This window comes from Notamacropus eugenii, chromosome 1 (assembly GCF_028372415.1).
Source record: "Notamacropus eugenii isolate mMacEug1 chromosome 1, mMacEug1.pri_v2, whole genome shotgun sequence".
In the NCBI taxonomy this organism is placed as follows: Eukaryota; Metazoa; Chordata; class Mammalia; order Diprotodontia; family Macropodidae; genus Notamacropus; species Notamacropus eugenii.
The window spans coordinates 596,014,287-596,028,796 of record NC_092872.1 but is presented as its reverse complement, the minus strand read 5'-3'; the positions used below and the strand labels follow the sequence as shown (position 1 = coordinate 596,028,796).

Sequence of the window (14,510 nt, the reverse complement as noted above, 5' to 3'; positions counted from 1 at the left end):
CTGATTTCATTGTTATGGGGAACTCTCAGATGAGAAAACTCCCCCTGGCAGAGGAGATCAGTAATGTATAGTCTAGACAGCACTTAAGAGATTATGTGACTTGTCCATGGTCATTCAGCCAGCATATATCTGAAGTTGCACTTGAATCTAGGTCTTCCTGGCTTCAAGGCAAGCTCTTTATCTAGGTTCTCTGTCTCTGCCACACTGTCTGTCGCTATGGACATATTTCTTAAAAATTTTCTTTTTTTACATTTTTATTTTCATTTTTGAAGTCAATTAATTTTTAAGAATAACAACATTTAGGGATTGACTAACCTGTGTTTAACCTACATGGAATTTTATTTTCATGTATACCTGTTAATAGTTTATTTTCCTTATTTACAGTTCTAAGGCAATTAAGGAGAATATTCCAGTATTTCCTCATTAAGTATTAAAATTACAACCACTCAATCATTTAACTTTGAGTCCCTACTTTATTAAACATAATTTATTAAGTAAACTAGAGAAAACATTTCCCCTAAACTTTTCTTTCTGCATATCTCTCTGTTCCCTCCTTCCCCCTTCTCTTTTTTTCTCTCTCTCTCTTCTCCTTCCTCTTTCCCTCCCTCTCTCTCTGTCTTCCTTTTTCACAGTGAGGGATGCATAATGTGATTTAAAGAAGCCTAAGCTAGGCCAGGAGAGATAAAGTCTAGTGCCAGTTCTGCCACCAGATTTGTTTGACTTTGGGGAACTTCTTTGGCCAGTTTTCTGATATGTAAAATAAAGAGGCTGACTTGATGATTCCTAAGGTCCCTTTGTAACTCTAAAATATTATAACTTCTAGAAGGATTCTCTCACTAGTTGGTTGGTTGCTTGGTGTCTTTTGCTCTTGAAGAGAACATGACATCACTATGCTAGAGTCAAGTTTCAGTGTGTCTGACTGTGGCTGATCAGACCAAGACAAGCTCAGAATGCTTTATCACAGGTTGGGCACAAGTAGTTCATATGAACAGTTGGGGTGGATTCTCTAAATTTGTGTATCTTGTGTTTCCTTTGAGCTGTTTCAGTTCTGCTTTGCTCATAGAGCACAACACCTTCTCTGATGTGGACCTGCCATACTAAGCGGTCCTGTGCCAGTGTATCCCATGTCACATAATCAATTCCAGAGTTCTTAAGAGAGACCTTAAGAGTGAAGACTTCTCTCACTAACAGGAGAAATGAATGAAATGATGTAGAATAACCACTGGAAAGTCCTGACATTGTGTGTTTCACAACTTTGTTGTTTTTCTCATGTTCTATTATAACATAAAGCCCTATTTTTGAGCCTCACATGCCCAGTAATTAGAATTCAGCAATTGTTTATTTTAAAAAACTATAATTAATCACAAATATGTAATCCGATTCATTTTTCATCCTACAGGTAAAAGATTAGAGAACTCACAGAATTTAAGTTCATCAGATCCCAGACAAATTCAGGAAAATAAAGGACATTTAAAGAAAGAAAATGAAGCACCAGCAGTAAGATACTTTAATTAATTTATCAGATTTGTATTCTTTGGGAATTATAACTAAACATTATAAATTAAAATAAATAATAGCAGTGTTACAAATTTCACTGTTTCCCCTCTCCTAAACTTATATGCTGTTGTAGGAAATCATCCTGAAGAATTTTGAGATCACTTCTAGCTTCTAATGTGTTAGGGGGAAAAATCATTTAATTTTATAGGTATATTAGGAATTTGAGAATTAAACTAGTTCAAAATTTTAAAAAATAATTGTTTGAAAACTAGATATTACTACCCTAAGGAGTTACATAGTTAAGTCATCATTCCTTATTGCTTATAGGCCTAAATCACCATCACTTAAATTGAGTGATTAAATAAATGATTGTTTTTATTTCTTTATATTCTCCTAATTTTGGCAATAGGCAATACTTTTTTTTAGTTTTAGTAATATGCCTTTTAAAGACTTTTTTAAAAAACTATTTTAATGCCTACGACATATTATAAGCCTTCAGAAAAAGTAAATAGCTTGTTTTCTTTTTGGTAATTTCATCAATCCAAATGGATCAGATTCTCCTGTAAATTAGAAATTCATATGCTGTTTTAATCTATTAACTCTATAATGCACTAAAATTTAATTGTTAGTCTTTCCGTGTTGGGGGAAGAAAAACCTTTTCCTTCGATCTTGTTTCTACCATTGCATCCTTTATTTTCCACTTTTTGTGTGAACTGATTTCCAGTCTTGGTTTTTCCACAAACTAGCTATACATTTGAGAATGAGCCTCCAAACCATTCTTAGCTTCAATTTTCTATTTCTAAAATGAAGGTGTTTGTTTAAGTTATTGTCAGAAGTACCTTTGAACTCTAAATCTGGAAGCCAAAAATATCCTGGTTTACACTACCAGGGAGAGGCAAAAGCTGGTAAGAAACTATATTTTTCTGCATACATACATATATATACTTAAGTGAATTAATAGAACTTTAAATTAATTATGCATAATTTTGTATTTCTCATTAGTAGGTAGGTTTAAGCAAATGCCTGTTGACATAATGGAGTTCGTAAATTGAAATTACAAATTTTGAGCAATTGAGAATTTCCTCATCAAAATGTATAAATATTTTACATAGATACGGAATATTAAGGCATTCGTTTTTGCTTTTCTGAGTGGCTATATTTTGTTTGGCTGTTAGAAATGTATACTAGAAAATTCTGTGGTCTCTTTAAAATGAAAAATAGCTTTCAGTAAACAAATGAAACATGATTTCTCTTTGTATGAAGGTTTTATTACGAAGAAGCAGCAGTCCATCTGAAATAGATTTAAAAGATGATTTGCAGCAAACAGAAGGAAAATGTAGAGAAAGACAAAAGAGTAAGTTCCAGGAACTTGAATTGTTATTTTGATCATCTGCAAAAGTTGTATACATACGTAACATACCTACAAATGATTTTTTTCCCATTTCCCATCATAATAAAGTATTTTATTTCAATGGGGTGTTTTGTTTGATCAAATTTTCTAGTCAGTTATGGATTTGCACAGTAGCATTTCACTAGGCAAGGATTTAGTGGAACAAATTGTATTGTCTGATGACTATAGGGAAAAATGAAATCATTTCCATAGCATTTAGTTTCTTCAGTTCCCAGACAAATTCCACAAACTTTACATAGGCAGAAACTTTTATAAATCTCTTTAATTCAGATAAGTATTTAAACAGCAAAATTCACTTGGAAATGCGAAAAAAGATGTCTAAAAAAAATAGTAAGAACAATTGGAAAACCCATAGTAATAGCCTACTTGTCCTTTGTTTGGACAACTCTCAACCTTAACCATCCAGAACAGCCTCTGAGGAGTAAGAAAAATATCTGTCTCAAAGCTCACCAGATAGATATTCCATAGGATGTTACATAAATCCATTTTCAGATCCTCACAGAGAAGCCAATATGTGAAATTAGATCTCATTTTAATAATTTTGACCATCTGGTTTTCCATGACAAATTAATTCTTTCTTTGTTGAAGTCACTGCAATAAGGTGGTGGACTGATAGAGGGAAACACTGGGAAGTGACAACAGCAATCAACAAGACAATTACCAAAGGGAGATAGCAGAACTTTTAAAGTATAGCAATCTGATATTGTATAACATAGAAGCTGTCAGCTCTGTATACCTCAGTAGCCTCTTGAAAATAGTACTGTTTTACAACACAATACAATAATCTTTATTGATAGTGATGATCTTGGTTCATCAAATAAAGGTTAAATTTTGCTCAGTATACTGTTTAGTAAATCGAGGAAGTATGTTTTAGAAATATTTCCAATAAATTAATCATTATAAAAAATTTAGTTGTCAAGTATTTAAGAGTCCAATTATTTTGAAAATTCACTTGTGGAATACTATATTGTACTATTATTCCAGTTTAATGAAACTTTACTGTGATGGTCAGAACAGGGATGAAAAACCTTCAACTAATAGCAGATCTGGCTCAGTGAACAAGTACAAAGGAAGGATAAACTGTTATAATGTATGCTTTCAGTTGAGCAAAGTGCCTCATCGTGATATTAATACTGTACTCTAAGTACTGTAGCAGATTGCTAAAGGATCATGAAATGAAAATTGCTACTTCATGAAATTCTATGTCCATATCTCTATGTGTTTCTTTTTTCTGTTTCCCATTTTCTCCCCTTTCTGTACATTTCCATTAATAGCTACAGTATAGAGCAAAAATACTTATTTTTTTACATTTATTGAATTTATTTTTCTGCTCCCTATCCTTGGTTTTTAAAGAAAAATTTTCTGTTTTTTAATCACAGTTTTACTTTTTCAATGTTGTTCATGATTAACATTAACCTTGTTATTTTTCTATGAATTCATTTTTTTTTTGTTCACAAAATTTGGCCATCAATTAAAAAAGATTCTTTATTAAAATAATCATTTAAAAGTAATGTAAACATGCAGTTGCCTTTGGCTATCTTAGCTAAACCAACTTCCCACAAAGGCAAAAAGTATAAGTTCTTAGAAAATAATATATGATTTGATTATTTAAAAAAACCAATGTGTGACTCTATTTGTCTGAATAGTCGATAGGCTATATATTCTTCTACCTCAATTTATGACTCTTGATGACTCTGATGAATAGAATTAAAGTCTTTTAAAGAGATTTCTAAAATTTTTTGTCTTTTGTCAGAAGACTTCAGACATTAGGCAGCCTTTGAATGTAAACATTTAGATTTTGCTATCTTCTGTGGATTCTTATCAATATCTGACTAAGTATCCTCTGGGTTCACCATGTGCATCTTATTTGTGTGTTCTCGTTGGATGTTGACTGATTTAGCTTATTACTTTTAATTGTTTTGAAATAAACTTTCCCATTCTTTATTATCTATGTCTTTTAACCTCCCTTGGTTGTGTTAGGTGAAAGTGTTAGCAGTGACACATCTCTTGGCTATAATAATGAGGTAGAGATAACAATGAATCCATGGCATCCATTTCAAGAAGACCAAGAACCAAATACGCCAACTGATGTTGCTGTTGATTCAGATGCTAGACATTGGTTGCAGCTGAGCCCCACAGATGCTGCAAATTTAACAGGTAATTATTTTGCCATAAACACAATCACTTTAATACACATACATGAAGGAAGCAGACTTTCATACATGGTATCCCAAAATAGGTCTCATCTTCACTTCTTCCCTTTCCCCCCAACTTTAAAGTGGTTAATAACAGCCTAAGTATTTAGTATTAAGTACTTTGATACCAATTTAGTACTTTATATGAATAAACTTAGAGTGTAAAGGACTTCAGAAGTCATCTTGTACAAACTCACCTAAAACAATAAATCTCTTTTTTATAATCTCTGATGGTTTCAGGTGTTAGTCTTATCTCCTACACTATATGTCATTTGAGAGAAAGGACTATTTCTTATACTTCATTTGCAAGTTATTCTCTCATTACCACTTAGGAATTGTTGATTGTTGATGTAGTAAGCATTCTGTAAATATTTCTTGAAATCAACAGGTTGATTCAGTTGTATTATTCTCAGCAGTAGGCAAAACTAAGCCAAAACAAGATAATTTTTCTGTTGCCCATATGTAAAATCAATCAGTAAAATAAGGATCTAGTATGTGTCTGTCACTGTGCTAGGCAATGAATTTACAAAGACAAAACCTGCCCACATTTGTTTAATAAGAAAGTAAAGTTTAGGAAGAAACTCTTAGGTTAAAAAGTTATAAAAAAGTGTTTTTTTCTTTTTATTTATTTTAAGTTTTCAACATTCATTTCCACAAAATTTTGAGTTCCAAATTTTTTCCCCAACTTTCCCCTCGCCCCACCCCAAAACGCCAAGCATTCTGATCACCCCTTCCACCAATCTGCCCTCCCTTCTAACACCCCTCCCTTCCTTTATCCCCATCTTCTCTCTTGTCCTGTAGGGCAAGATAAATTTCTAAACCCCATTACCTGTATTTCTTATTTCCCAGTTGTATGCAAAAACAATTCTCAACATTTGTTCCTAAAGCTTTGAGTTCCAGCTTCTTTTCCTTCCTCACTCCCTACCCATCCCCACTGAGAAGGCAAGGAATTCAGTGTAGGCTATATATGTGTAGTTTTGCAAATGACTTCCATAATAGTCATGTTGTGTAAGACTAACTATATTTTCCTTCATCCTATCCTGCCCCCCATTTCTTCTATTCTCCCTTTTGACCTTGTCCCTTCCCAAGAGTGTTTACTTCTAATTGCTCCCTTCTCCCATTTGCCTTCCCTTCCATCATCCTCCTCTCCCCTTCTTATCTCCTTCTCCCCTACTTTCTTGTAGTGTAAGATAGGTTTTCGTACCAAATTGAGTGTGCATGTTATTCCTTCCTTGAGCCAAGTGTGATGAGAGTAAGCTTCATTTTTTCCCTCTCACCTTCCCTCTTTTCCCCTCCATTGAAAAAGCTTTTTCTTGCCTCTTCTCTGAGAGATAATTTGCCCCATTCCATTTCTCCCTTTCTCCTCCCAAGATATTCCTCTCTCACACCTTAATTTTATTTTGTTAGATATGATCCCTTTCTATTCAGCTCACCCTGTGCTCTCTGTGTGTGTGTGTGTGTGTGTGTGTGTATAATCGCACCAACTGCCCAGATACTGAGAAGACTTTCAAGAGTTACAAATATTATCTTTCCAAGTAAGAATGTAAACAGTTCAACTTTAATAAGTCCCTCGTGATTTCTCTTTCCTGTTTACCTTTTCATGCTTCTCTTGATTCTTGTGTTTGAAAGTCAGATTTTCTTTTCAGCTCTGGTCTTTTCATCAAGAATGCTTGACACTTCTCTATTTCATTGAATGACCATTTTTTCCCCTGAAATATTATACCCAGTTTTGCTGGGTAGGTGATTCTTGGTTTTAGTCCTAGTTCCTTTGACTTCTGGAATATCATATTCCATGCCCTTCCATCCCTTAATGTAGAAGCTGCTAGATCTTGTGTTATCCTGATTGTATTTCCACAATACTCAAATTCTTTCTTTCTAGCTGCTTGCAGTATTTTCTCCTTGACCTGGGAACTCTGGAATTTGGCTACAATATTCCTAAGTTTCTCTTTCTGGATCTCTTTCAGGAGGTGATCAGTGGATTCTTTCAATATTTATTTTGGTTCTGGAATATCAAGGCAGTTTTCCTTGATAATTTCATGAAAGATGATGTCTAAGCTCTTTTCTTGATCATGGCTTTCAGGTAGTCCCATAATTTTTAAACTGTCTCTCCTGGATCTATTTTCCAGGTCAGTTGTTTTTCCAATGAGATATTTCACATTATCTTCAATTTTTTTCATTCTTTTGGGTTTTTTTTTGTGATTTCTTGGTTTCTCATAAAGTCATTAGCCTCCATCTGTTCCATTCTAATTTTTAAAAAACTGTTTTCTTCAGTGAGCTTTTGAACCTCCTTCTCCAATTGGCTAATTGTGCCTTTTAAAGCATTCTTCTCCTCATTGGCTTTTTGGACCTCTTTTGCCAATTGAATTAGCCTATTTTTAAAGGTGTTATTTTCTTCAGCATTTTTTGTGGTCTTCTTTAGCAAGCTATTGACTTGCTTTTCATGATTTTCTTGCATCTCTCTTGCCAATTTTTCCTCCACCTCTCTTACTTGATTTTCCAAATCCTTTTTGAGCTCTTCCATGGCCTGGGACTATTGCATATTTATTTTAAATGTCTGGGATGCAGAAGCCTTGACTTTTATGTCTTCCCCTGATGGCAAGCATTGTTCTTCCTCATCTGAAAGGATGGGAGAAAATACCTGTTCACCAAGAAAGTAGCCTTCTTTAGTTTTATTTTTTTCCCTGTTTTGTGCATTTTCCCAATCAGTTACTTGACTTTTGGGTCATTTGTTAAGAATAGAGTATACTTTGGGGACCTGTAAGATCTCAGTTCCTCCAAGGTGGCACAATCAAAGGAGAGGAGTTTACTCCCCAGTGGTCTCCAGCTCCACCATGCCCCAGGACCAAGCTCAGGTGTGAGGTTCAGATCAACTGCTCAATACCCCCAGGGGCTTGAGGGGGAAGGTTCCCAGGGCCAGGCTGTCACTCACTGTGGGGTTAAGATCAGCTGTTCAATTTCTCCAGGGGCTTTAGGCAGAATGCAGGGCCACCACTCAGGGCTGAGGTTCAGATCAGCTCCTCAGTTCCCCCGGGACTTTAAGCTGAGGGCTCCAACAGTGGATGCTGCCTGCTGCCTCCCCTCCCCAATCCCCATACCACTACCACTGCCTCCCTGACACTTTGGGCTGTGGCTAAGGGAGGACCCTATTCCCTTGTCAGTGAGATGAAAAAACTTTCTCACTGACCTTTGAAGCTTCCTTTGATGTTTGTGGGTTGAGGGATCTGAAAACCTCCACTGCTGCTGGGAATTCTGCCTCTGAGGCCTGTTCCAGTCCTGCTCCTCCCACTGCCGGTGCTGCATGGCCAAGGCTGTGCTGTGCTCCGTGTCAGGGGCGACAGACCTTTCCTGTTGGCCTTGCATGTCACCATGGGCTGGAAATCTCTTCTGTTCCATTCTTTGGCTTCTGCTGCTCTAGAATTTGTTGAGAGTCATTCTTTACAGGTATTTTATGGGCTGTGGGGGAAAAGTTAGAGTATGTGCATCTTTCTACTCTGCTATCTGGGCTCTGCCCCCATAAAATGTTTATTTTATTTAACTAGAAGAGACTTTAGTGATGAGTTTAATAAACTGAAATACAGAGAGACAAAGGGCCAGTCATACAGCTAGAAGACAAAATCAAGATCCAAAAGGGTCTTGACAGAATGTTGGGCTTGATCTAATAAGATGAAATTTGATAGAGATAACTATAGAGTCTTATATTAAGTACAAAAGATCAACTTCACCCCATGTAACATGGAAGAGTATAGACATACATGTAGTTAGAAGAATCTTGGCTTTCCAGTGGACTTCAAGCTTTATATAAATCAGCAGTAGGAGATGGAAGCCAAAAAGCTAATTCAGTCTTGGCCTGCCTTAGGAGATGGGGGTAGCTTTCAGGAATGATCTCTGGCCTTGTTTGACTTTCTTGTTCTGGGTCCCACAGTTTAGAAGGATACTGGTAAACTAGAAACTGCCCTGAGGAGGGTACTTAGGATGGTAAAAGGTCCTGAATTCATGACATAGGAGGTTTGGTTGGCAGAGCTAATTGTGTTAAACCTGACAAAAAGGAGGCATGAGGGAAACACAATAGCCGTTTCCAAGAATTTGAGAGGATTCCTTATGGCCAAGAGATTAGACTTGTTCTCTCTGAACTCTGAGAACAGAACCAGGAACAGGTTGTGGTTGCAGAGAGGTAGGTGCCTACTTGATGCCTGGAAAGGGTCCATGGCCATTTTTTAAGTATGTAGTAATAGGGATTCTGTTGTGAATAGGTTGAATTGGTGACTGCAGAGCTCCCTTTCAGTTCTATCAATCTGTAGGCTCCTCTGTGTTGATCTTCTTACCCCCTCCAGGGGTGAAGGTCAAAACCTATCCATGCCTTCTCATACAATGGGACTTATATCTACCTCTTCCTATGAATCCCAGGGAGTCCACCCCACACCTTTCGTGGACCCTTTTCTTCATTTCCTTACACTAAGGGACTTGGGTATAAATGTATCCTTTTCTTCATTTCCTTACACTAAGGGACTTGGGTATAAATGTGTTTTCCTTCAAACATTTTAGCCTTCCAATTCCACAATCCCTTCAAATTCTATGACCACCTCATTCTGCTAGGTGGCATAGCTTACACTGTCCTCCTCAAGACAGGAAGGTCTAAGTTCACATGTGGCCTCAGATGCTTGCTCACTACATGACACACAGGAGATCACTTAACCTTTGTCTGCTTCAGTTTCCTCAGCTGTAAAATGGAGTAAAAACACCTACCTCCTAGGGTCATTGTGAGATAAAGTGAGACAATATTTATAAAGCACTTTGTAAACCTTAAAGTGCTTTATAGGTGTTAGCTTTTATTATAGCAAGCTAAGTGGTGCAGTGAATAGACCCTTGGACCTAGAGACTGGAAGACCTGAGTTCAAATGCAACCTTAGATTCTAGCTGTGTGACCCTGGGCAAGTCACTTAACCTCTGCCTGCCTCCATTTCTTTATCTGTAAAATGGTGATTACAGCACCTACCTCCTAGGGTTGCTGTGAGGATCAGATGAAATAATTATGTGTAAAGTGCTTTGCACAGTGCCTCTCATAATAGCAAGTAATTAACTACTTGTTATCTTCCCTTGCCCTTCCCTTTTTCTCCACTTCTGCCACACAGAAGTGATTATATTCTTGCTTTCCCAGTAGCCCATGAGTGATATTGTACCCACCCCAAACTCTGACTTGTTTCTGTCTGACCATTGAACTTCTTCCTTGTCCTAATCTTAACTTCTAGTTGCTCTACCGCTGAGTACTTTTTTCAGGTCATGGTCCTCAGTATGATTTACTTTAACAGTTCGGCTCCATTATCCACACTGTCAAATATTGTCCTCTTCTCCTGTCACTATTCACCTTAAGCTCTAAAGCTGGATTTCTCCCACTGTCCACCTCATCAGTGGTTACTCATGAGCTGCTGAACACTTGGAGAAAGTCATATGATCTAGAGGCCTGGGTCCACTAAATATAAATAAAATATAAATTTATGTTATCTAACTTTGGTTGGATCATAGCTTCAGTAAGGCACTACTTTTACTTCTCCCTAATTAAGTGTCTCTTTCATTGGAAAGGCTATTCTAAACATTTCATTTCCCCCTCATATCCCTCATCTCATTCATTCAGCTGTTGACCTCATTTCATACTTTATTGAGGAAGTAGGGGCCATTCAGTAGGAGCTCCCCTTTTCTTCTCTCCCCTTCATCAGTAAAAATCTTATTATCATCCTTGCACTCCTTCAGTCCAGTGTCCTTGCCAAGGCCAACTCCTTTACGTGTGGCCTTGGTTTTATCTACTCACATTTTTTCTTGCAGATACCCTCCTCAGTCTTCCCCCATCTCTTTAATCTTTAGTCTCTCCCTATTTGCTTGTTCATTTTCTGCTTCCTGCAAACATTCTTATCTCCTTGTCCTTCAGAACCTTCACTAGACATTGTTTTTGCCTTAAGCTATCATTCTATATCTTTTCTCTATTTCTTTGATGCCTAGAAAAACTCTTTCTACTCATTGTTCCCATTTCTTCTCCTCTCACTGACTTCTCACTTCTCACTTCCACCCTCCCCACTCAATAAAAATGATGTTCTCAAAAGTTACCACATATAATGGACTTTTCTTAGTCCATGTTCTTACTATCCACAGTACAGAATTTGACAGTGTTTTTCACATTGTTGACTTACCTGTCTTCCCGGATACTCTCTCCTCATTGGGTTTTTGTAATTCTGCTTTTTCTTGGTTTTCCATGTCATGCCTCCAAATAGGGTTTTCACTTAGTCTCTATTCTTGGTCCTTTTCTCTCTGTACTTTCTCACTTGGTGACTTCTTCAGCTCCATGGGTTTACATATCCTTTCTATCCAAATGCGTCCTAGGTCTGCAAAGCTACCCATACCAATAAAATAAAAAATGTGATCCTTTGCCCTCTTACTCCTCCTGTCCCCTAAATAAATCATCAAACCAGACTTGGCATAGTCTTTCAGATTCTTTCTAGGTCTTGACTATTATCTAGTATATTAGTTATCTGCCCCAGCTTTGTCATCTGCATATTTGTTAAGCATGCCATCAATGTCTTTATTAAAATCATTTCCAAAATAATAAACTGCACAGGAGTAAGCTTGGATCCATGGGGGCCTTTGCAGGTTGACTTTGAGCTATTAATGACATTTGAGGCTGACCACTCAACCAATCTTGAATTTATTGTCATTTAACTCTCATTTCTTTATTATTAATTTAAGAAGAATAGCATGAAATATTTCTTCAAATATTTTCTAATATTTAGGGAAACTAAATATATAGTTCTTTCCTTTTTTCACCAGTCTGGTAACCCTCTAAAAATAGGAAATAAGATTAGTCAGGCATGACCTGTTCTTCAGGAAGCCACTCTTACTTTTGTGTGAATGCTACTTTCTTCTCTAGATGTCTACTCACAATATAACGATCTATTTTCTAATTTTGCAAGGAACAGAAGTCAAGCTTATTAACTTAAAATTCGCAGACTCTATTCCTCCCCTGCCTCCCCCCAAAATAAGGGCAACATTTTCCTGTCTCCAGTCCTTTGCTCTCTCTCCTCCTTCCTGAGCTTTCAGATATCCCTGACAGAGGCCCAGCAATCACATTCAGTCAGTCATTAAGCATTTATTAAGAGCCTACTCTGTGCCAGGTACTGTGTTAAATATCGAAGTTTTTCAGTCCTTAAGGATATTGTTTATTTGGAACTGATGACTTGAACTGGTCAAAGATTGCTTGGTGATCTCTTATTACTGCTTTACTTATTTGGGATGTCAAATCCCTGTTTAACTATTAATATTGTACATGTTCTGGTCTAAAGCTAATGCCAAAGGAAAATAAGAGTTGAGCAACTCTGTCTATTCTATGATCAGTTATCATCACCCTTCTCACTATATTGCCATTGCTTCAAGTCTGGTAGCTCCCTCCATAAATACAATCTGAGCTTGGTCTCTCTTTCTCCTCTCTTCCTGGCCCCTTCCCCACCCTTTCCTAGCCACATACAATAGTTGTCAGTCAGTAAACATTTAAGTGTCTGTTATGTTCGAAGTACTCTGCTAAGTGCTGTGGATACAAAGAAAGGAAAAAGTTAATTCTTGTCCTCAAGGACCTCACAGTCTAATGAAGAAAACAACATACAAACAACTAGATACAAATATAGATAGGATAAATAGGAAATAATTAATGGAGAGAAGGCCCTAGAATTAAGAATGATAGGGAAAGGCTTCCTGTAGAAGGTGGGATTTTAACTGAGACTTGAAGGAAGCCAGAAAAGCCAAGAGGCAGAGGTGAGAAGGGAGAGCATTCCAGGACTGGTGGACAACCAGTGGAAGAGAGAATGTATACAAAGACACTTTGGGACCTGTAGAAATGTTATATGGACAAAACATGGTCTTATTAATAAAAATAAAAAGTATACTTTTGGTATTCAGTACTGGTGGGACAGCTATTAGATTTGAATACTACTCAGAATTAAACATTTTAATATTTGGTCTTTTAACATGGGTTCATTAATTCTCTAAAATGTCTTTTTAATTTAATATTATTTCACAGAGGAACAGTATATGTAGAAAATGTCAGCAACCCTTTTACTATTTATGCCATGTTCTGAGTTATTTTGTGAAAAATATCATTTTCGTTTACTTAACATTTTTGTATGATGCAGATACTTTCAAAATATTAAAAATGTTTTGGAAAATTTGCCCAATATCACGTTGAATTGAGGGCTTATCCATGTAAGAAACTATATTGAATTTTTTAATTTTGAAATGGTGATTGCTAAGAATAACTGAGATGGGGATAATATGAGATGGTGAGATTGTGCTAACCATTGAGGAATGAGTTCTGGCAGATTAAGAACTCTGCTTCTTGCTTGTTAACCCATACTTCATACATTAGTCTATAGGCATCTCATGGTTTAATTGCCTTTCTTGAATTTTGTCTCCTCTGAGTTTGTGAGTATATATATACATACATACATATATATATATATATATATATATACACACATACATACATACATACATATATATATATACACACATACATACATATATATATATATATATATATATATATATATATATATATATAAAACTACATTGTCTGACATTGTAGCTATACTCTATGGCAGTTATCTTGCGGATGGACATAGGATAGGCACCTTTGATTTTCTTTTTGATTTTTAGATATATATACAGAAGAAAGTGGAACTCTTCATTGTTATTATTATGTCAGTCCCCTTCTGTGGGGAATCACCAATGAGCACTTTATATCTCTTCTTCTTGTTGAAACTCTCTCTGGCAGCACTTTTAAATCTGTATTGTCATATCTGGGAGGACAGGAAGCTGCTTCCTTTCCAGTGTGTGCAGTTTCCTCTTCTCTAGGAAGTGCTTTATATGAGTTTCTCAGTCAAAATATTATGTTTCTTTTTACTTTTCTCCTTTTTATTATGTTTTTCTGTCCTGTATTATTTGAATAGAGTTCAGGATTCATATCTCTTCATATCCCTTTTATTTGCTTTCAAATTATAACCCTTGCAGATCACAGGATTATAGATCTGTTAAGGAGAACTCAGAAGTCGTATAGTCCAATGCCCTCATTTTATAGATAAGAACACTCAGACCCGCAGAGTTTAAGTTACTTGGCACGCAGTTGATAAGCATCAGAGGTAAGATTTGAACCCAGGTTGTCTGACTTCAGAGATAATATTCCTTCCATTGTACTGTGTTGAGTTTTCAAGAAGATCTTGTTGGAAAATTATAAGAATCTTATCTTGCTGAGGCTTCCAGTTTCTAAAGTAGATATAATGTCCAAGTTGGAATGCAGGGAAATACCATGATATTGGCGAGAAAAGGTTTAAGAACCTCCTGCCTAGCCATCTACTCAGCCATCTACCTGCCTC

At 36.4% G+C, this 14,510-nt stretch overlaps 1 protein-coding gene across 7 annotated transcripts in view; it reads left to right on the top strand.

The window, feature by feature from the left end:
- The window catches only part of RALGAPA2 (Ral GTPase activating protein catalytic subunit alpha 2), a 428,361-nt gene that overhangs the window by 129,016 nt on the left and 284,835 nt on the right, over window positions 1–14,510 (top strand). For all 7 annotated transcript variants that reach the window (XM_072634579.1, XM_072634577.1, XM_072634576.1 and 4 more), the window contains 3 exons: window positions 1,400–1,497; window positions 2,761–2,851; window positions 4,889–5,065. In XM_072634579.1, the coding sequence (XP_072490680.1) occupies window positions 1,400–1,497; window positions 2,761–2,851; window positions 4,889–5,065 (366 nt within the window). The remainder of the gene's footprint in view (window positions 1–1,399; window positions 1,498–2,760; window positions 2,852–4,888; window positions 5,066–14,510) is intronic.